Genomic DNA, 24896 nt, shown 5'->3' with positions numbered 1-24896 from the left:
TACTAAAATAAAAAAAATGTTTAAAGATATTTCATCACTTTTTACCTGATCAGGTCCTGGACTCTGCTGTTAAAGGCCTCAACTTTTGAGGGCTTGTTTTTCACTTCCTGTATTATTTTGGGTGCAGTGGGCTGATTGTTTACATCTGGTAGACTGGAAATCAGACATCTAAAGACCACAGCAATGATTCTGAGAAGTCCAGTTGTTAAACCTTCAAATACTTGCTTATTTGCACTTCTTCCTAATATTGCATTATATTCATCTGGAACACAAACCTGCATAAAGAGATACAACAAACACATTTCCATAAAATATGTAAAATTCAACTAAAGAGACTATTGTCGTTCTCCTAAGAATATATTTTTAATTAATGCATGCAGTGAAACAATCATAAAAGCCCGATGGCGTACACAAACATGCATTAGAACCATAAATAATAACAGAGGAAACAATATTCCAGCATTATTGATGAATATTAAAATGCAATACTGAATCCTTTATTAGCCAGATTGCTATAAAATTGTATTTCTCCATCTTCCATTTCCAGTGAATGCCATATGAAACCTCTAACAATTATAATCCGTGCAAAATGTATGTGTAGAATGTGTCCTAATGGATAAAAATGAAGGAATTCCTAAATAGAATTCAGTGTATATGAACTTAAAAGAGAAACCTTATAGAAAGGGAGTACTTAACTAACTATATAAACATATTATTATTAATTATTATGTATAGATAAGGTCTTATGATGATTCACTGGCAAAAACAAAAATATTTTCAATATAACTAATACATTATAAAATAAACAAACTAATTGGATGGCTCACTGACTCCTCGATTAGTACCTTGTTTTATCATGTGAAAGACCCAAATCAAATCTTTGGGTCTGATTTTTTGCTTCTCAGGCTACATGAATCTTGGAATGTTACAGAGGCATCACCAATGCTCCTTTGTGGAAAGTGTACCTTTTGCTACTCTGATGATCTATCTGCCTGACTTTGCCAAAGTATTGATATTCTACAGTGATAATGCCACCCACCTCTCCTTGCCCAAAAAGAAGAATGCTATGACAATAGTGATGAGTGTATATTTAACAAAATCGATGGGGGATGGCTAGTAGAGAATGACTTGAGACTTTCTTATATGGTACATACAAGCGAGCCTTTTGATAGAAAATGCAACACACTTAGTAATCCATGTGAATGATCAAATATCAAGTTCAAATCTCCTATGGACTTTTCTCCAGGAGTAACAAAGAGGCACAAGAAATGATTGAAAGACTCTATCTTAATGTAAAAACTGAGTGCACCCTAAACATCTGTTTTTTTGTGAAATTGTTGTCCCAGAAGAATTATGGAGCCTAAAGAAAAAAACAGACAAAAAGGTTATTGATAAGGATGGAACTCAGAAACCAGTGTCTAGAAAAAAAAAATTAGAATCAGGAGGCTGCACTACCTAACCCTTTGGAAAAGGATATCAGAAGATCTGAGCAGCAGATGTAGGCAACACAAGCCAGAGCCACAGGTGGCCTCATTCTTGTCTCTATTGAAAAGTACCTTGTGGATGAGGAAATAAATTTTCCAGTCAGCAAGAAGGAATCCAATAGGGCTCCTTAGCTTCTGCCTAGCTTAGCACAAAACCAGTACCATTTGCTGTTGATCTCAATGCAAGTAGATTAATCTTTGGCTGGCCCTAGCAAGCATGCACATTGTTGAGTTACACCACTCATATTGGTCCCACTTCACAGAGTTGAAAGAGAGTTCTCTAGAAAATTTGTTTCTCCTAATAAGTGAATGGCTAATGGAAAGACTAATAATAGCTCAGTCCTACACACAAGCTGCTCTTAGAGGCTATATTGAAACTAGTGTAAAATAGCTTCTAAACTTTCTAGCATTATCTGCATTCTTCAGATTAGATGAAGGGAAACTGCCAATGCCAGATGAATGACTCACAAAATCGAATACACAAATAAGCTAAACATAGCAGAGAGAGAAGTGTATCTCCTTCCTTGATTCATATCTGCCTCTTTTGCCTGTAATTCTGGTGCCAATCTTGACACTTAATGCTCATCTCTTCTTTGAATACCCTCAAAATGCTTTTCTGGGGATGATGCTGATGCTATGGGTAGAGGGCTGTCACTATGGAAGTAAGAAGCTAAAATGAATGAAGACTTCTCCATTGTACTCAATAGACCCAGAAAAATATACAGACATGACTGTATCACTGCTGGGATTGTGTCATTATTCGCATGAATTGTCATTTTAAGTATGGATAAACTTGTAGCTACCATGGACAGGCTTTTGGTAAAAACCTACATCACCATCAGAAAGTAAAGATACTTCCTGTGTAATTTCTGAATTAATGTGTGGAAGCAAGCATCTCAAAGGCCAAGCGCATCAAATCAGAGTTCAGGAAAAAGGCAAAGCGACTGTGGCATTGAAATGATTGAAAGAATATGATCTGTTTGGAAATCTGTTCAAACTTCCAAAGTCTAGAATGGGCCAAGAAGCTTCCTGATAATATTTAAGAATCAAAAGATAATGGGAAAAGAAATCCTGGCCTCTGTGAGTCATTGTAACAGTTTCCATTGATAAAGATTAGGAAATATATCTTAACAGTAACTTGTGAGAAGGGTAAATTCAAGGTCATATTAACACTACATGTTGGAATGCCAGAAAGGGAGGAAACGGGCTAATGGTTTTACAAGGGGAGCTAATGACAACCACAATGGACAATAGGGAAAATGTCTCTAATGCAACTGATAGCGTGGTAGCTCCATCTGGGGCTTATTAATTGGTTCAGTCAAACCCAGAAATCTGGCTGAATCTCATCTCCTCCATTTTAGCCAAGGTGTTATCTTTGTCTTGGTGAAGGGCAAATTAAATTCTTCACCCTCTAGGCCACCTGGATGAGGCCTACATTCCTCAATGAAGAATACCTTCTGTTGATTGTAACAGAAGCCAACAACCATGATGCCATGTGAGAAACATAATATGTGGTGCTGCTTGGAAAGCTGTAGACTCTCCGGAGTCACAGCTGTGAAAGCTTATTTTTGCTAGGGAGTAAATCAGCAGCTGGAAGCATCTTACTCTAAAGATGGTAGTAATACCTGGACAGATTTACTACATGTAAAATATGAAGGCTATAATATATATCTATAAATAGCTACAGAACTGGGAGCAACTCTTAGCTAAACTGTCACAGCTTCACTGAAGTCTATGAGGCTATGATAGTTTATACCAGCTGAAGATTTGCCCCACTATGAGCACTGGAAGTTCCAGGATCTGGTGATAGACAGAAAACACAAGTAGTGAAGGGAATATGAATGATGTGCCAGCTTTACAGACAGAATCTTGTCACTTTGTGTACATGCATCAAGAAACATGGCTCCTAGCTGGACTCACTGCTTTTAATGGTGCTGATGTCTGCACAGTGCTGTGGTTCTGTAGAAGCAATTTAATGACAGAGAACTTGACCTTTTTCCACCCTGTAATTAATGATCAATGCTGTCTGAAGTTTTCTTTCATTCAATTTTAAAATCCTGTAGAATTAATATACGCTAGTGGATTCATAAAATGCTGTTGCTCCATAGTTTAGCCCTGTATAGGTATCTGAGGGGATTTGGTAACACTTAGTGACAAACAACAACATGCACATTTCTTTATTATTCATTAGCTCTGAGTCTTGTGTTGGTACTTAAAACTCATTGTAATAGTCTGGTTCCTGGTGATGAGCCAAGTCAGCCAGTGAGAACTCTTCAGCTGCTAATTCAAGTTTGACTGAAAAAATACTATGTTGCTCCAGTAATCGACACTGACTAAAATCATTCATGCCTAATGGTTTTGATTCTCTACTAAATAAATGAATAAATTCATTACTGAAACAGATGGACTGCATTTTAAAATGTGTATACCAGTTTAAATATGGCAGCCTTGCACTATGAACACCAAGGTTGAAAATTACTAAGATATAGTCTCCATTGCTCGTGCAATTAAGATATAAAATGATGTGCAACCTTTTTCTCAAAAAAGATTATTTAGTACTATTATTTTGTATTAGCAGCTTTTCATTTGCTATAATGAATAGCATTTAAGCCAGATTGATCTTGTGTTTTCTTACAGTGTTATACATCTAAGTTATTGTATTTTCTAAATGCATGGCACTTAGTTACACAAGTCAAAGATTTTATATTAATGTGCTATCTATTCTCACTGGTGTTTTCTATAATCATTATATTATTAATAATTGCAAGATTTGGTTGATTTTTACAATTTATATATGAAATATGTGTATATGAGTTAATGTGTTAAGGTTGCTTGTGGATAATTATATAGATTGTGGATGTGGATAATTAAAATTATGGAAGGGTTATTTTATGGGTTTCAGATTTAATTTTTTTATGCTGTCTATATATGGAGATTCAAGTGTGGAGTTAATGATGTGTGTCAAACATTATCTATGAATTTGTAAACTTTCAAATATTTCATTTATAATATTCAAATACAGTATTTTTTTGATATTATTAAATATTTAAATTATATATATATATATATATATATATACACATATATATGACCCTAACTCAGTGGTGGGCAACCTGCAGCTCGCGGTCTGCATGCAGCCCATCAGGGTAATCTGATTGCGGGTCGCGAGACATTTTGCTGATGTTGACCGTCCGCAGCACGGCCCCCTGCCACTGCCAGTGGCCGCAGTTCGCCATTCCTGGCCAATGGGAGCCGTGGGAAGCAGCAGTCAGCATGTCCCTGAGGCCTGCTGCTTCCCGCAGCTCCCATTGGCTGGGAACGGTGAACCGCAGCCACTGGGAACTGTCAGGGGCTGTGCCTGCAGATGGTCAACGTCAGCAAAATGTTGTGTGGCCCGTAATCAGATTATCCTGATGGGCTGCATGTGGGCTGCAGGTTGCCCACCACTGCCGTAACTCTATATTTAAAAAGGTTTGGCGTGATAATTGGTATAAAGCATTTTTAAGTGATTGACGATAAAAGAAAGAAAAGAAAGAAAGAAAGAAAGAACTTATCCAATGTCATAGTGCAGTTTCAACAATGTTATTGGAAAACAGCATTATTGCAAACACTAGACCAAATCCTGAATTCTTTACTCATTTTTAAGTCAGTCTTTACACAGGAAGACTCCTAGGGCCAGATTCTAGGCACTGATGCAATCCACTTGTTCTGGCAGCCTGAAGCCAGCTTAACTGTTCAACTGAGAATTTCCCATGTGTTGGGGAAATCCCTTGCTGGCATAGCCTCCTCAGCTTGCCCTCCACTTAGAACATAATCCAGCAAGGTGCTGAGCACTCTGTCTCTGATCCAGCAAAGCACTTAGCATGCATTGAACGCAGCTGAGAATCCGGTTCTCAGTGACTAATTACACCACAACTACAGTTGTACTTCAACACTTCTATAAAAAACAAACAAACCCACAACACACATTTTGACTTTTTTGTATGTGTCCAACAGAAGAAAGAAAGAAAGAGTTTCCACTGAGCATCAAAGTGAAATATCTTGTGCCCAATCTTGCTCTAACTGAATGCAATAATAAAACTCTCACCAACCTCAATTGGTATAAGAGCAGACCCTTCTGCTTTGGATTGGCTGTTTCTTTCTCTTCTTTCCCATTACATATTGGTTTTCATCATTTGGAATTTCAAATCAAGAATGCACTTCTGTATACAATCCATTGTATGTTACTTTGAATGTTATCTTTGGATAATTTAATATGCATTCAACAGGCATTAGCATGAGATGTCAAAAGAAAGAACATGTAAAATGTTCACAGACACACCCCAAATTTTACCATTTCTTTTGAGTTGCTTCTGTTGCCTCTAGAATTATTTCTGATAGAGATGTCATCTTAATGTTGATAGCTTTTCCTCCACAGAGAGCTTGTCTACAAGTTGAGTTATTCAGGAGCAGCTATTGCTGAATAATTCCATGTGTGAATACTCATTTTGGAATTAGAGAGGCTTGTTCCTGTTTAGCTTGCCCCCTTGGGTTAGCTGTTCCTGAATAACTCCATACAAGCCCTTAGCTCTAAAAGGGAGCAGAGAAATACAGGTCTGGATTTACAAAAGACTAATTCTGGGCCTTATATCCAGATTTTGTCAGATCGAGGAACTGTGATTTTAGGCTGGGTAGGGGACAGCATTCGCTACTCTGCAATCTCTGCAGCATTGATCTAGATAGACAGAACTTCATGACTAATGAAATAGATGGAATTTTACATTATTTTAAATATTCCCTTGCAGACTGACTATATTTTATATCTATCTCAATGCATTATATTATGCTGTATAAAAGGGAATGAAATACTAATCACTGACATTTTAAAGTATATGCATGAAGACATAACAATTTAAAACAAATGTCTACTCAACAGACCACCCGGAACAGTTCCCGAATGAAAAATGTTCAGTGTTATATTTCAAACTTTAATTTCTTTGTGTTATAGTCCAGGTTCGTTCATAAGATTTCAATTGGAAGTAAAGCTTTTAGGAGCCTGAGGGGCAGATCCCCATCTGATATAAAATGTCATAGCTCCATTGACTTTCAATTTACATCAGACAAGGATCTGTCCCTGATAACTTGCAGTTTTTAATCACTCTTATAAAAGTTAGAAGCCCACAGAGCCCAAAACAGACCTATTCTAAGTAATCACAAGATAATCTAAATACGGAGATATTTTGTGACTGGATTTACTCATACAAATGGTTTCTAAGCAACTTGCCCTCAGGGTTTCTGTATTAAGGGGTGTTGCACACCTTGTGATGTTATCTCTGCTCACTTAGTCACTTGTGTTTGTATCGCCCAATCAGTCATGTTGCTGTGCTTTCTGCAGACATAAAGCTACCAGGCTTGCCTGAACAGAAATATTTTGGAAAATGTGCAGTTTTTCATAGTATTTGCAGTAAATACTAGTGGCTCCCTATATGAACTGAACAATTAAGCAATGAAAATTGAGCTAATGCTCACCCCTAAGGTGGGTGGTCTGTGCAGGTCAGGGCTGGGGTCAATAGCAGGGTGGATATAGAGAAAGCTTGCATTACAGCTGTCTGACTGTACCTGGCCAAGGAATAAACAGAGCTCTTTAGCTTCTGGCATTTCCAATCCTTCAACCTTTAGGCAGAAACATAAAAATACACTCCCTCTCCAAAGAAGAACAAGGGCTACCAATTTAACCAGAATATTATGGCAGTGCCATTCAGCCCACAGCAGGATATGCTGTGCCAGCATTTCTACTCTAAACCCATTTTTCATACGGGTTTTCAATTTGGCTCTAAACTTTCATTGTAGCCTGAAATGTGACATAGAAGGTCTCCTTTCAAAAGCAAACTGATTCACAAATTGCACAATAAAATATAAAAATGGATTCAAAACATTTTTTTAGTTACAGGATTGCAAAGAAATAAAAGATGCTCATGGTGTCAGATGCTTTTTACATGCCAACACTGAAGCATGCCTTCTATTATGTTAGAAACTGCTTGATCAGGATGGCCTGATATCCCAATTAAGTGGGTTTCCCCTATGTCTGCTTCTTTTGGGTGATGATCCTCAACCCTCCAACTGGAGGTGAAGTCAGAAAGGGAGCAGTTTTTTAAAGCACCTCTTGAACTTGGATGATGCTTTGGAGATAAGAAGCTCTGCAGCTGCTTTAGTTACCCTGGAGTGTAGAAGCTCTGCACTTCCCCTACAGTGCGTGTTGCAAATGATCTTGTTGACAGCTCCTCCTACTACCTTCAGTCTCCTCCATGCACCTCTTATAAGCACTTCCTCTTCACAGCTCTTGTAAGTGCCCAAAAGTGAGTGACCCTGTGGAGGCTGAACATCATGGACATTGCAAACGCTGCATGGACTAAAACAGCTGAGGAGCTCCTATACTTGTCAGCTTACAATCCTTGTAGTTATCAACTTGGAGATTAAGAGACTCTTAAGAGACAGGGATGCGATTAAAAACTGTGCAGCGGCCTCAGTTTCTGCAAAGCATAGAAGCGTCACAAAATCCATGACATAGGGAGTTGAGACAGCAGCACATTCCATGCGATAGACTGTGCAGTTTAAGCAGCATTACTACACCAGGCAGTCCTTCACAATGAATTACACGAAGGGAAAAAAAACAGTTCCCTGGGAAGTGCCCCATGTAACTGGACAACCAGATTTAATTCACCCCAAATAAATGTAGTGTACTACATGAATAACATTTTACAGACCATTTGTCTATCATGTGAATATAGCTTTAAGTACTGTATTTAAAAGCATAAAAGGTAATTAAGTTGTTTTGTTTTAGTAGTTTTCTGTGCATCTATATGGAGAGATTAATTTTTAGTACATTATACTTAGGGCTGGGTTAAACAGGAAGAATCATTTTCATGAACATTTCCACCAGTTCATTTCGTACAGTTTTTGTGCTGTCAAAGGATGCTTTATACAGAATTTTGAGGGCCCAAACATTTGAAGATTACCTGGAAAAATCAACTTGTACAATAACACAAGATTATGAATTTTTGAAATTTCACCTAGAAATACAAATAGCAGCCACCTCTGGAAAATGTGACGTGGGGAGAGCAAGTTAGCAGTGCTAGAACAATAGAGTCATATACACATTTATTATGGAATGGCAGCCATCACCTCAGAGTTAAGAATGCAAATGAAGTTCCATTATTTTTGGTAGGGTGTGCTAGAAGAAAAGCTAGTCTGTTTCCCACCAGGATCTCAGATTGTGTACAAAAAAATTACTGATTTTTCTGGCTCATACACTGTGGGTTTGATTCATCACTGCAGGAACAGAAGGGTACAATCTACATCCCTTTGCATTGAAGGAGATGTCCATTTCCAGGATGGGCAGTTGACAGTACAGTCATTGGCCTCCCATGGGGTTTCTGTCATGGAAAGCAGCTGTAAATTCAGACCAAGGCTCCATATTCAAATTCAGGCCTGAGAGATGATAAACTTGTGTGCAAACTCCAGTACATTAAAAGCAGGACAAAAATCTTAATACTATATCTTGTATGGACAGCAAATATTTTTAAAAAACCCAAATATTAAGAGTTTATCTGATATGGTAGCAAAATAGTTTAAAAGATTTTGCATTTTCTGTTTATTTTTACAAAGCAATTAGCAAGAATTTGTCTATCACAAAGTATCTTGAGAAGTGCTTATTACAGATATATCTATAAACCTTCAGATTTACAACAGTCAGATCAGGATGAAAGGTCCTGTATTCTTTTTACAAACATCACAATATGTATTCTTGTTTTATGATGGCAATGATGGGAGGTCACAAGGTTATTTTAGGAGGGTCGTGGTATTGCCACCCTTACTTCTGTGCTGTCTTCAGAACTTGGGAGCCAGAGAGCAGCGGCTGTTGGCCGGGCGCCAAGCTCTGAAGGCAGCGCCTTGCCAGCAGCAGTGCAGAAGTAAGGGTGGCAATACCATACCATGCCACCCTTACTTCTGTGCTGCTGTGTTCAGAGATGGATGGCCAGCGAGTGGCAGCTGCTGACTGAGGGTCTAGTGGAGGCTCTGTCTTCAGAGCTGGGCTCCCGGCCAGCAGCCACCGCTCTCCAGCTTCCCAGCTCTGAAGGCAGCGCCTCCGCCAACAGCAGTGCAGAAGTAAGGATAGCAGTACAGCAACCCCCCACAATAACCTTGCAACCCCTCCACAAATCCTTGTTGGGTTAGTCCCCTACAATTACACCACCATGGAATTTCAGATTGAAATATCTAAAATCATGAAATTTATGATTTTAAAAATCCCATGACCGTGAAATTGACCAAAATGGACTGTGAATTTGGTAGGGCCCTACATATCAATAAATGAAATGATTGGCAGTAATTGTCTCTCTTGTGAGTCAGCTATTTGTAATTCCCTGGTATTTAGTATGTCCTTTAAAAGGGAAAGAAAAAAATAATCTAATTTTGGATGCTTATGTCCACCAAAAATTATAACGACATGAATGCATTGGGCACTAATTCTTAATGAATATGCAGTTGAACTAAATGGTAACAAAGTAGGGCGTATCCCGGAGGGAAAGGTTTGAATGAACAAAAGCACCTAGGTCAGCTTCAGATGAATTCAAATTGTTTACTAGCCTGGGCTGTCGTGTCCAGCTTGTTATTTTGAAAAGCTTTTGGAAACTTCTCTTTGATCTAACTGAGAACATATAGTTAGAAAATAAACTGTCATGCCTTTTACAGGTTATTTTTAAAGCATAAAAGGACAGGTATTTGTAATATAGCAGATGAAAAACCAACCTAGGAATATTTCCTAAGGAACAGATACATGATTTTTATTTATAAATTTATGTACCGTAGAACCTCAGAGTTACGAACATCAGAGTTACGAACTGACTGGTCAACCACACTCCTCACTTGGAACTGGAAGTATGCAATCAGACAGCAGTAAAGACCAAAAAAAGCACATACAGTACAGTACATCTGTGTTAAAGATACACTACTAAAAAAATAAAGGGAAAGTTTAAAAAAAGATTTGACAAGGTAAGAAAACTATTTCTGTTCTTGTTTCATTTAAATTAAGATGGTTAAAAGCAGCATTTTTCTTCTGCATTATAAAGTTTCAGAGCTGTATTAAGTCAATGTTCAGTTTTTAAACTTTTGAAAGAACAACAGTAACGTTTTGTTCAGAGTTAGGAACATTTCAGATTTACAAACAACCTCCATTCCTGAGGTGTTTGCAACTCTGAGGTTCTATTGTATAGAGAAGTACATGCTTTTTCTAGGAGTGGAAGAGATATCTTTGTAGAAAATTACATGACAGTTCTAACTTGCTTTGACAGATATCTGTTGAACTACAATAAAAATGAATCCAAGCTTACAGTTCAAACATATAGACTCATTCTTCTCAGTGTCAAGCCTTCTAAAACAGTGGTTCTCAAAGCCGGTCCGCCGCTTGTTTAGGGAAAGCCCCCTGGCAGGCCAGGCTGGTTTGTTTACCTGCTACGTCTGCAGGTTCGGCCAATCGCGGCTCCCACTGGCCACGGTTTGCTGCTCCAGGCCAATGGGGGCTGCAGAAAGCAGCGTGGACCAAGAGACGTGCTGGCCGCCCTTCCTGCAGCCCCCACTGGCCTGGAGCGGCGAACCGCGGCCAGTGGGAGCCACGATTGGCCGAACCTGTGGACACGACAGATAAACAAACCAGGCCGGCCCGCCAGGGGGCTTTCCCTGAAAAAGCAGCGGACCAGCTTTGAGAACCACTGTTCTAAAATATACATCTAGAAAGGTTTCCACTATATACTTTCAATAATCCATCTACAGGACTCAGAGACAAGGAAGAGCTCACCTGGCAACTTTGTATAATCTAATTCAAGTTATGCAGCTTCAAGACATGCATGCATGTAAATAGCATGGTCTGATCCACTGCAATTAAAAACCTGTGGCTGCCCGGTGTTAACTGACTTGGGCTCACAGAGCTCAGGCTAAGAGTCTGTTTAATTGCGGTATAGATGTTCAGGTTTGGGCTGAAGCCCAGGCTCTAGAACCCTGTAAGAGGAGAGGGTCCCCCAGACATCTGTGCCACAATTAAGCAGCTCCTTAGCCTGAGTCAGTTGGCATGGGCTAGCCGCAGATGTCTAACTCCAGTTAGACATCCCCTCAGTGACTTTAACGGGCACTGGATTAGGCCTTGAATGACCACTAGATGACATAGCTGGTTCAATAAAGAGATGTAGACTAAGAAGGGGTGACCCACAACGGATTTCCTACTATTTTTTCCTTATACATAACAAACATATAAATGATGTTTTAACAAGGAACTTTCTGAAATGTACACTCTAGAAAGCAAGAAACGCTAAGTCAATGTTTTGCTTCTTATTTACAAAACTTTTAAGGTTAGTTGTCTGTCTATTACCTATGTTTTATACCATGTTTCTACTATAGAAATAGGCTAGGATGGCTTTTTTACATAACTCTTACAATAACAGTATTTGCTTTAAGAAGAAAAAAACATTTTTTCTGTAAGGAAAAGGAACATTTGAGAACCAATAAAAATTATGATTTTTTATAGCTCTGAATTTTAGCATCTGTTACACTGATATAAATCTATTCTTCATCAAAATGTAATGACTGGATTATGAAGAAGTAGAAACAAAATCACAAATATATATAATTTGGACGGAATTTATATGTAAATACTGGGAATGTGTAAATAAATTATAAAAATAATGTATGCAATGGAATATATTTAGGTACTTAAACAATTTTTTTATATTTGCATTCAGAGAATACGAGCATGATCCAGCACTGAACCTATTTCTTCCCTAATCTTCTCTTCATCTATAGGGCTAAAGACCTGCAAACTTGAACTCAAGAATTATCTGTGATATTACTTTTTATTTTTTAAGTGACAACAATATGACTGTTGATGTTTAGATGTAGATAAAGGCAGCTCCTGCCCCAAAGAACTTATCGCATAAGAAATGCTGGAGTTAGTCAAACTATTTGCATGAGTAAGTGTGTGCAGTAATGGGTACATAGGGCTAGATCCAAAGGCAAATGAAGTTAATGGAAAGACATGAATTGATTTTGGACTCGGCCCAAAAGCACTAAAAAGGACAGGTATCTTTCAATTAAAATAAGACGGGTATCTTGACAAGTCATCTGTCAATTAAAATAAAATAAAATGAAATATTTCCCACCAAGATGTTAATTTCCTTGAATTAAGAAGCAAAATCCCAGTGGCGATCAGACTTAATTTCTTTCAAGAATGCAGAAGTAAGAAAAGTAGTATTTATTTTCAGGAGTCTTGCATAATGACAGGTTTCAGAGTAGCAGCCGTGTTAGTCTGCATTCTCAAAAAGAAAAGGAGTAATTGTGGCACCTTAGAGACTAACAAATTTATCTGAGCGTAAGCTTTCCTGAGTTATAACTCAGCAACTGATGAAGTGAGCTGTAGCTCACGAAAGCTTATGCTCAAATAAATTTGTTAGTCGCTAAGGTGCCACAAGTACTCCTTTTCATTTTCAGGAGTAATACCCTAGATGTAGGTTTCAGAGTAGCAGCTGTGTTAGTCTGATTTGCAAAAAGAAAAGATGTACTCTACCTCTTGCATGTATATCACTCAAGAATGATTTTAATACATATTTCATTACATTGGGAAGTTATTCCAGTTAAGGGTCATATAGTGCCCAAAATCTGCACAAGAGACATTAACAACAGAAAGTTGAGTTTCAGTGTGGCTCAAGGGAACTAATTGGTGCTAACTGGAGTTCTGCTGCAATTCAAGGCAGTATTTGGCATTATACTCCGAAGTTCTGTTCTGAATTGAGAGTAGCTCTAAGAATAGTACGCATCCGATGAAGTGAGCTGTAGCTTATGCTCAAATAAATTTGTTAGTCTCTAAGGTGCCAAAAGTACTCCTTTTCTTTTTAAGAATAGTACAATTTTCTTAGTGAACACAGTCACATGTGACTGGCAATTTCATTCGTCTCTATGTAAGATATACCTTGTATATTTCTGCAACAAAAGAGGAAGTTAGTTTTTGCATAGTAGTCTTGGAATAGTACTAAAATGAGGAAGGGGAAGGTGTTTGGCATCAGAATGGATCTTGTCACTTGTAAAGTGCTGAAGTATTTAATGTCTTGTGTAATTAACCATGGAGTCCGTGTTTTGGCTCATTCAGCAGAAAGAAAACAATGTTGTGGCTGGCCTAACATTATACATGCAACTTTCACTAAATATAATTAAAATCTAATATCTGGAATCCTTTTGGAAAGATTTGGTGAAAAACCATAAGCTGGCAATTACATAGAGTAGAATTTAAAGGCTGCCTTCAGGTTTTCTTTGTCTGTCAAGGATCTTTTGAGTGTCGCTTTTTAAGTGTTCACTAACAGTCCTATGGCTTGTTGACTCTAACAGTGTCATGTAAATTATTTAAGGCATGTACATAATTTTTCAATTAACAAACTGCTTGGCTCATGAAAATACATACACACAATTTATAAGTAGAAATTCTAGACTAAATGTCTCATGATGAGCAGGTCATTATGAATTAAAAATGAGTTTTCAAATAAAATATTTAATGATATCTGAAATTAAATGAAACATTGCAAAATTAAAAGTTTCTCAGTTAAATAGGCCTGCTGTTTAACTAGTTTGCAAACCAAATTAAGGCTACACATTGAGCAGACTTATATGTTAGATATTAAAAGATACCTGAATTGAACATGTGCAGAAATAAAGCTCAGATAACTATTCACTGAATGTAATCATTAGTGGAATTGAAGCTGGAAGAGTTAAAGACAAAACACTGACTATCTGAAGTGTTTTTTGTTTAGTTCTTAAATATATTTTGTGTATGTTTGCAGAATCTGTTAGCAGAAATTTTCAACTTATACACAATTACAGTACATATACAGTAACCAAATACACATGAAAAAGCAGTAGTCCATCACCTTGATTTGTATTGGTATACATTCTGAGTGCAGTGATAGATGTGATGGGGGCACCAATGAAAATTTGCTAGGTACTCTTGTTTTAACTTTCCTAGTACATACAAAACATTTTCAATGTCAATACCATTGTAGACATACATCTGACTTTGAATCCCGTATTTTTCTGGTATTTTAATATATCAAATATTTTAGTATACCAGCACTAAGCAAACACACCTCATTTCTAATTCAAGGTAAAAATGTTACATACCGTTAACTGATGCATCAACAGATCCATTAAAAAAGTGATCTTATTACTAAACAGAACATAGGTGCAGTTTTCTGTGCAATTACTGCAGGTCAGGTTGTAAACATTTACGGCATTGCAGAGTGACCTAAAATAAAAAATGAAATATCAACATACTTTTCTTCTTAAATATACTAATCTATAAAATCAAATATTAGGCTGTGAGGAGAATCATCAGGCAACCTAAAGTGAAGCTAAGTTTAATTAATTTTTCATACTCATGTTCCACACAAAATACAAATTAGCATTAGGTAGGTTAAATAAATATTTCCGTGACACAGAAGTTCTGAGTGAACCTATATACATTCCAAATTCCATAGTGTGTTACCACTGCATCTGCTTTAGAACCAGAACTTGGGTTTAAAACTAAATTGCCTGCCTTGGAAGCTGTAATGTTTAAAAGAGAAAACTCTCCTATGTTACATGTGGTATTAAATGTCTGTGCACATATACACACCTTCACATTCTTTCTTACACACACATATCATTGGTATATTAGAAATATAGTAAATGAAATAGAAAAAAAGGAACATCTGTACAGTATTAGGTAAAACTCTTATTTTTGCACAATTTGAAAAACTAATGTTTTTTCTGGCAGAATTCATTATCTCATGCAAGTAACCTAGGTATACAAGATCATTGGTCAGTTTGGTAGCAGAATATTCAAGCAGAAGGATATGTTAGCATTTCTTGCTCGTTAATTTATAACACTATTCTGGGATCAGCTTTAGAGAGGGTCTGGCTTGCAGGCCCAGCAAACGAAGGTGAACTGTACTGAACAAAAGAACAATTAACAGGTGAAATGTCAGTCTTTTGCCTCAGGTGAATCTTCTGATGATTTTGGGACTTAGGTCTAGTCTACACTGGCAACGTTAAAGTGTTGCTGCGACAGAGCTTTAATGTGGCTTGTGTAGTTGTGGCAGAGCGTTTGCCCAGTGCTCTAAAAAACCCACCTCCATAAGGGGCATAGCTCCCAGCGCTGGTGCACTGTGTACACTGGCGCTTTACAGAGCTGAAACTTGCTGTGCTCAGGGGGGTGTTTTTTCACACCCCTGAGTGAGAAAGCTGCAGAGCTCTAAAGCCCTTAGAGAGACAAGGTAGGTGAGGTAATATCTTTTACTGGACCAATCTCTGCTGATGAGAGAGACAAGTTTTCGAACTTACACAGTTAGTTCTTCTTCAGGAACTGTGAATCATTGGCATCCCCATTATGGGGACTGTAAACTAGGAGCATAACTACATTAGCAATGATGGGAGCTACATGTACATATCTGAGGGGAAATAGATGGTAGGTTTGCAATAGCAAAAGGGAGAGTGCCAATTCTGAAAAATTGGAAAAGAAAGTCGTAAACAAAATGGGCCATAACAGTTCAAAATATATACAGAAAGCCTGGTTCTTCCCTACGTTGCACCTTGTGGAGTTATTTATTCCTATGCAAAGTGAATGCTTTATGTGGAGTCAGAACTTTCACAGGAACCGGTCAAGGCTATGGAACTCATTGCCACATGAGATAAGCCGGACTAAAAGATTTTATCACTTTCAGAATAAATTTTTTAATAATATTTTCTTTGATTTAGAATTTCCTCAAAAATTTATTTGCGTACAGACAAGCACACAGACACAAAACACACATGCAACACAACTCTACAATAAAATATAATAAATAAATAAAGTCAATAAACAATTCTGATTGCTTTCCAAAAGGAAAGCAAAGAGAGAGATTGTTTTTATTTCTATTTTTAAATACATGGGAATCACTAATGTGATGGAGACTAACCAGGCTCAATGGACAAGCCAGACTTGAGATCATTGGTAAAATTCACATTCTAGAATAGCTTGGCAGTGCCAACTGACAAGTTTTTATAGAGAAGCTATCAAAATCACCATCTGACTTTACTAACTGTTAATTAATTAAATACATTTATCTTTGTTTTATAGTTTTATTTTTTCTTGCAACTGGTGAGCATGGAGTGGGAAAATATTTAATGGAGAGAAAGCCAAAGGTCATCATTTTGTAGCAGAGTCTTAACAATATGTTTTTGTGCAGTCCCCTACTGAATAAGATTTATTTACTACAAACATTTAGGAAGCCTGCCTAGATATGTATTTATAGTGTGCTCATCACTGTCGCAGCTGATCATCTAGCTGATCATCTCCAAAGGCTGACAATTTAGAGGCATCATATACATCAATTTCAAATTCTTTCCCACATTTCCCAAACCCGTAAGGGCTGAGAATGCTCAGAAGACAGTGAATTTATAGTAAATCGTTCCTCTGTGTTGCTCGATTGCTTCTCCTCCAAATGAAAACGAACATTATTGGACTCTAAAGGGAATGTCATCTAGTCTTCCTTGGCTGATAAGAAAGTGACAGCAAATGGGGCACTAAGGATGGAGGAATGAAAAAATGTATGTATTGAGACTGTGATTGGAGCAAAGAACACGCTACAACATTTAAAATTGGATCAGGAACATTTTTGGGAGAATTTATTTACATGATAGTTGATATTATAATTCCCTTCATTTAGACATGGAAATCCATATAATCATAAAGCCTGTTTGTTAATATTCTGAATATAACCATATTAATAAAATATTTTGTGTATTGTTTATATTGTCTAGTTATAAATTAATATATTCACTCTGACTGGAACGCACTCTTCCGGAATGTGGTTCAAATAGTATAAAATATAATATCAAATTAGTGCTTTTTGAGCTGCAATGTCATTCACTTGTTTTTCAATCTACACTGATAATTCCTGTGGAAAATTCAACTAGTATGCCCCTTATCTATGATGCTTAAAACTAAAAATATATATGCAACCAAGCTCTCTTTTCCTAACCTGGCTTTTAAAAGAGGTTTATATCCTTCATTTAAACAAAATGAAGGATGAAAACGTATTCCTACAGTAGTTCTGAAAAATTGTGTTCTAGAACAGTGTTTCTCAATGACCAGTCAATGGGCTGGCACTGGTCCCTGAGATTTCCTTGACACAGTTTAGGAAGGCAAAAAGCCAGTCCCTGGTATCAGAAAGGTTGAGAAATACTGCTCTAGAGGACTTAATTTTTCTTTCAGCAAAGATAAGTCAACATATATTAATGAAGCTAATAGTTAGAAACATAAAGGACACCTGGCAATGCTTATTTTCACTATATAAAGGACAAGTTTTAGTTCTCAATTTTTGGAAAGCTCTTTCACCTACTGCTCTAAAGGAAAGATAAATTAATTTAAATATGAAAATATATTTTCCTAACTCTTGACATTTGAAGTTAATAGATTAATTTTACATCTTGATAAATTATTTCAAAATGTTTAGAATTATGTAGTTCTCTTACTGAAATAGCAGTTCATATTTCATAATTCCAAAAAAGAACCGTCATTCTAGATAGATCTAAAATGAAGAATCCTCTGTCTTAGACGAAGAATAAATTAATCTGAAGTAATACACCCTGGTTCTGTATTTCCCAAATGAATCTTACATCCGAAAAAGTATTTGAAGTTCGAGACTCAAATAATACCTTTGAAAATGTGGCATAAGCAAATGCATGTCAAATTAATTTTTCACAATAAGGAGGGCTTTTTTAATTGATAACATAAGCTTGTTAACTATAGACTGCTATGATTAGAATGTATTTAGACATGTTCTTCACTAAGGTTCAGTTATAGAATTTTTTTATTCAAAATTGGAAGTGTCAGCACTGAAGCAGGCCCCAGGTGGTTTGCAGTGTTAAATGGCAGATTAAAGTCAGCACAACTAATTTCTTTACTTTAATCTTATTAGTAGAACAACAGCTGTCAACTGTCACCATTTCTGCACAAGGCCTCTGAGACAAGCACAGAAAGCTCTGGTGTCAAGCAAGAAGTTCATCTAACTATAACTTAAATTTACCAATTTGCAGAATTAAATTTATTTTTTGATGTTTTTGTATTGGCAGATTTTATTACTCACATTTTTTAAAAAAATATGTATCAATAAAGCTATCAAAATTATGTTAGGGTAACAGAGTATTTTCCTCACACATAAAGCAGTTGTTTATTGACTACTGATGTTGTTCTAAACTTTGTATGCACACCGACAAATCAGCTTTAAAGCTAAGTTAGACAGCACATATACTCAAACCACATAATAAGTCTACCCTCTGATGGAAAGCTTTACTCTAAACTAGAGTAAATCCAATTATAAATACACTCTTTATGATACACAAATTTTGGCTCAGGGAAGAGTTCTATCCTGAAGCTTGACCAAAATATATGTATATACATTATATTATTTATCTTACGTGAACATAAATAAATGTGAACAATGTTAATCTTTAATATATGTCTTCATGTACAGAAGAGAACAGAACAGTTTAGAATCTTTGTTCCTGATTCTCCTCTAAATTACGCATGTGTCTTCAGTGGAGTTTACTCCTAATTTACCCAAGTGTAAATGACTGGAGAATCATGGCCTCTATCCAAAATTGTATCCCACAACACAAAACTATTTCATGTTTGTGCACTAAGGTATGTGGGTGAAAAGTCATAACCTTTGCTTCCATAAAATCAAGGTACCACAAACATATAGAAATAGCATACCTCTAAAATAAGACTTTTGGATAGTAACTCCAACTTTGAAAGACTGGAATTAAATATACACAGTGTGAGGTTAAATACACTACAACCCCTCACTCATTAACCCCCCCCCCAATTATTGGGTGAGTTATTACAAGACTTAAACAATCAAATTCATGGTTGTGCTACCACAAGGGCGAACTGCAAAGTTTTACCAACCGCTGCTGTTTGAACAGAACCTGGAGAGCTCCTCGAGAGTCCTTCTCACTGTTCCAACAGGGAAAGAAAGCAGTTAGCTTTGGTATCTGACAAAAAAGAGCAGCATGGAGGTGACAGATGGGTTAGTAGTTAAATAATGGAGAAAGAGAGAGACAGACAGAATGGCAAGCAGTGGAACAGTAAAGGAAGAGACAAGGTATAGATACAGGATGAAATATAAAATTAAAATTTAACCAGGAAAATGTTGAATTATAATGCCATCTCTAGATTTTGGAGACTTAAAGACTTTTGAAGCCATAAACAAACACTTGAGCTTCACTCACATGGTTTATAATGTCATCAGAAATCCTCAAAGGAATTACATGTCCTAATTCACAGTTACCTGTTTATTCTGTAGATCATCAACGTGATCTTAAATTCTCTGACACACAAATGGGCTCTCACTCTAAAGACTTACTACAACTAATAAATAGAAATAGTGGAAGCTAACAGAACTAACCCTCCTTTATTTTTCACCAGCAAACGTTTAACTTTGGAACCCGTTCTTATAAATAAGTTATTATATGACATATGACAAATCAAATGTACAATTTACCCCCAATATTTACATTTATGGTAGAATCTGGCAGACTTCTGTATGAAGTTCAGAGGCCCTGACCTATTAACTGAAAGAAACTGTTCCCACACTAAAATCCATTCTAAACAATCCAAAAGAGCTCCTTCCATCTACACAGTTTGTTCATATACTAGTGCAGCAGGGCAATGTTGATTTGTGCTTGAGTCAAATGTGAAACCCAGCTCTGTTACAGAGACAGAAACGGTCATGAAAACCAACAGATGCTGCAAGTTTTGGATGTTGGTCTGCAAGGAGGTCATTCTTTTCAGAGAACCCTTATGCCCGCATACCAACTGCCAGTCTGGAGTGAATGTTTCCCAAAGGGAGTAACCTTGCAGAGAAAGCTTGTTTTGGACCTCAGGTAACAAGTATTGTGAACAATACTTAAAAATTGAATAAATAGAGCACTTCACGTTTGGAAATATTTATAAAGTAGATCAAAAACTGTAAAACGGGAGAGCAAACTATGGAAGTATTTTCAGTCTAAGGTAGTAGTTAATCCGATCGCTACAAAATATTCTATTTTACACTGCAAATGCTAACAACTATATCCTTCTATCTACAATATTACACAGACTATTTTCTACACACTATAGCTACGACTCAGGCTGGCTTCCCATGATACTTACTATGACTGGGTGATGAAAGAAAGAGTATGGCAAGATGCAAGGAAAGAAAAACATTTTCCCCCTCCAATCAAGTTTTTAATAGTAACAAATATCCCCCCATCTATCTGATATCAGCCTCTGAATAATTTGCATTTACATTGTGCAATTCACTCAGAGAACTAACTATTTAAGCCTTGCAACACGATTCTGTCATATGTAAATATTACTTTATCTGTTTGGAAAATGGGTAGCCAAACTGAAGCACAGAAAGATTAAGTGATTTGCCCACAGGTCAGTAAGCAAGAGCATGGCAGAGGCAGTAATCCTGTTCCCTGCCTGGGTTCTGTTACTCATGCAGGGTTTTTGCTGTGTAACTCCAATTTGATTTTCATTGAAGGCACACAGATAAAATATTACAAAACTGGGAATTTTTACTCAAGTATGCTAAATTATGGCTTGTTCTGTAATCAGAAAACTGAACAACAGTGTCAATCAGTTATGAAAATTATAAAATGCTTATCTAAAAAATAATACACCTGGACACTAATTCTTAATACCTTAACACCAATAATAAAACCTATTATAATCCAAATCTTTCTCCTCCTCTTTGAGTGTTTTGTTCTTAAAAAAGTAACTCCCTACACTAAATGGATCATCTGTCTTTTACAAATGCCACATCTTTCTTGCAGCATTTGCTGTCCTGCTGGTCTAACTAACAATCTGAGCAGTACAAAACAACAGGCATATTGTTAAATCTTTTTATAATAAAGCTTTATCTTGTAGACATGGGATTAAAATTCTGATCTGCACCATGCTGCCAGGATTTTGGGGAAAGAGAGATGTGGATAATAGCCTGTGTAATCTCCTCACCTACTTCTAAATAGCTTAACCTCATCACAAAATAGCAGACAGATTCCTAATTTAAGATGAGCATAAATGGTTAAATCATACAATGCCACACAAACTGTCTATTTTAGTTAAGTGGAGTGGTATCCTTTAGCAAGACCTATTTTGGTGGAAAAGTCACGCAGATAATTAATACGCGACAATGTTTAGTTTTTAGTTTATTTCCACGTTTTTACTTTTTGCTTGTGTTAGCACTAAACATAGGACAATGCCATTTCATTGTACTCAAATTTTAAAAACTCAGCAGAGATGTAAATTATATCAAAACACAAAATAACCTAAGAAAAGTAAATTGCAAACTTCTTTCAAAACTTAAGGCAAGAAGAAAATTGATTTACATTTTATTTTTCATTTAAAGAATCAGCTACAACCAATGACTGTGCTTTGCTTTTTAAAGACAGTCAGTTGGAAAACTTCTCATCTTGAAAAAAAACCTCTTATTTAAGAATTTGTTTGTATGAAGGAGTTTTTGTGATAGCAGGTGAACAGGCATCAGATCACAGAGATTCTCTGTACTGAGAGCAAAAAACAGTTGCTCTGAAAGAGCCAAGTCTCAGCATGCTTCAGTTGTTCATAGAAAGTCACGTCCTATGGAATTGGAGTTCGCTCTCAACAATCCAGTTACAGTTTACTTAAATAGCACATTCATTTTCCTGTTATCTGAACTTTAACAAAGTCACCTGGAGGGGAAGGGTTGCACCAATTGATAGTATTAGACACTCTCTGTGAAATCTTTAAAGTTGATTTGTATAATACATTTAAGGGGTTAAAATAAAAAGCAGATTCCATGCCAAAGTGAGGTTTTGCCATTCACTAAAAAAAAGCCCTGATAGCTATGGATTTCTGTTACCAGAGCCCTCAAAAAGGGGGTATGGTTTGAAAAATGGTGGTGTTAGTTAACATCCTCAACAACAAAACATACACACAAGATATTTATATCGTCTGAAAAAGTTAAATCTGGAAGAAAAATTTCATGCATAAATTTAAATGTGACCTTAGTAAGAATAATGTATACAATCCAATTCCTGCACACGTGTGTAACAGCCAATGTCTGGCTATGAGTTTTTTTCACAGCTGTCACCCCAAACGCAAAGAACAACATTCAGGAGTATGATGTGGATTTGTGACACTCCATGATATATTTGGGTCTATAAAGGAATACATGATGATGTTCTATTTTCTTGTGTAAAAGATAAATCTTGATGCAATGTTGTTCATAATATGTAAAAGGAAATTGTACCAATAACTCCTAGTTCACCACTCCACCACATCAAAAGAAGAGAAGCATCTCTAAGAATAAACTAAGAAATAAATTGGGCAATTAATGTCTCAAATGACTGCAATGAACTTTCAAGTGGGGGTGCGGGAAGCATTGTCCAGCTTGCCAGGAAAGGGGTATAGGAGTGCTTTATGGGCAGGGGGTGAGAAAGAGACTCGGAATCTGCTATAAAGGGGGACTGGGTAAGCAATGCGATACTGATTCATCCCCAGAGACTGGAAGGGCTGGGGAATAGATAAGGGGCAAGCCCAGTGGGAGAAGCCTCTTTTCCCTGGACCAGGCGGAGCAGCACCTACCTGCCCTCCCTCTCCTTAGAGGAAGGAAAATACCAGGTTTGGTTAGCACCTGCTGTGGGCATTATGATAGTCAATCCTTTCCAAGGGGGCTGGGAGGGAAGTTTTCCCTCACCACCAGAGTGGCCAATTGGAGTGGGGCTTTTTTTGCCATCCCCACAGCAGGTTTGCAGAGGCTTTGTTATAGTGAGTAGGGAAGGGAGATAGTCTATGATGTTGCAACTCATTATGTAAGTGTGGAGCATATGTTCAGTGCAGGTACTCCATAGAGAAGGGATACAGTGAGCAGAAAAATGGCTTGTTAAAGACTTAAAAAAGAGGTTTTTGTTTTAAAGAGTGAAATGGGGGAGGGGAGAGTGTTTCGGGTACTATGACTGGTACGGCAGGGAGCCAACTCCACTTCCGAATAGCCCACCTTAACCCTTGTTCGAGAGGGGTGGGTGGTAAGGTCCCAGCAATGAGTTGCTGGACCAGGATGGAAAAAAGGGGAGACTGGCGGAAGCCCCCAGGTAGATGTTGAAATGATCATGGAGTTACCTGCACTGTACACTTTTATCTGTCGGGTAATCCCAGATATCTAGTAACACAGTTGTGGCCTGATTAAACCATATCCAGTGTCTCCTGTCCTTATTTCGCTATAGCCAGACATTAACAAAAACACTTAAATCAAGCTCAAGAAAGGGTGATAGATTTTAGTTGAATACTATGTGGTTCTGAATTGCAAATCTGAAAATTCCTCTTACAGCCAGACTAGCAAAGTGAGAGCCATACTTGTGAAAAAGGGCATAATCTGGTAGAAATATTGCTGCCCTTATAGCAATAAGAGTTCTACTAAATTTTACTTCTTAACTTCGGAACACTGCTATTTTTCAGATGCCCAGTTAAATGAATTCTTAGGAAGATGTATCTCTGTGCCCACAGTCTCCAATGTTCACTCCTGCGTAGAGGGCCACCATGATGCCTATGTACAATTTTTGCCCCACTATTTTGAATTTATTATTTGTACTCAGGAGCAAGTTAACATATGACAAATAAAACTATGTTTTCAATTAGATGTCTTTCAATTTCTCTGTAGTCTCATAAAATGGTCACATTTTAGCACAATACCTTTTAAATGCATTCACATATTCTTACTGTTTATGGAGTCCCTTATCCTGAACATTTTAATTACTATTTTGTAGCACATGAGCTCTAAAATTTGGAAGTAGAAGAGAAAAAAGAGAGATGAAGTGATGTTTACAAGTAAATACATATACCTCATGTAAACTATACAGATGCAAACACAAAGATCATGAATCGCATAAAGAAATATGCATTGTATAAGATATTCTGTTAAGAAAATAATTTAAATGTCTTTCTACTTCAATGAATTGCAATAAATACATTAGATTTGAAAAGATTAATCCTGATCACTTACTATTTAGACAAACAGAAAAAAACATTGCAACCCTTTCCATTCATAAAAATACTATAATTTCATGAATGCCAATATCCACACACACATTTAATCATAAACTCTACAACATAAAAGCTCCAAACTGGGATTTCCTGATCTATCTAGTGAACTATATTGATTCTGAACTTAGCGACAGCTGATTTGGAATAGATACCTCATGTGAATGAATCATGGCCAAACATGAAATGGTGCCAATACATGTTTATTTTATATACTATAATAAATAGACATACTCTAAATTCTAATATTAGCT

General features: G+C 36.9%; 1 protein-coding gene across 1 annotated transcript in view; it reads right to left on the bottom strand.

The window, feature by feature from the left end:
- SCAPER (S-phase cyclin A associated protein in the ER) overlaps window positions 1–24896 on the bottom strand; it is a 363891-nt gene that overhangs the window by 73830 nt on the left and 265165 nt on the right. Inside the window, 2 exon segments of the mRNA XM_043494057.1 lie at window positions 46–275; window positions 14676–14799. Coding sequence (XP_043349992.1) covers window positions 46–275; window positions 14676–14799 — 354 coding nt within the window.

This window comes from Dermochelys coriacea, chromosome 10 (genome assembly GCF_009764565.3).
Source record: "Dermochelys coriacea isolate rDerCor1 chromosome 10, rDerCor1.pri.v4, whole genome shotgun sequence".
In the NCBI taxonomy this organism is placed as follows: domain Eukaryota; kingdom Metazoa; phylum Chordata; order Testudines; family Dermochelyidae; genus Dermochelys; species Dermochelys coriacea.
This window is presented reverse-complemented; position numbering and strand designations above follow the sequence as displayed.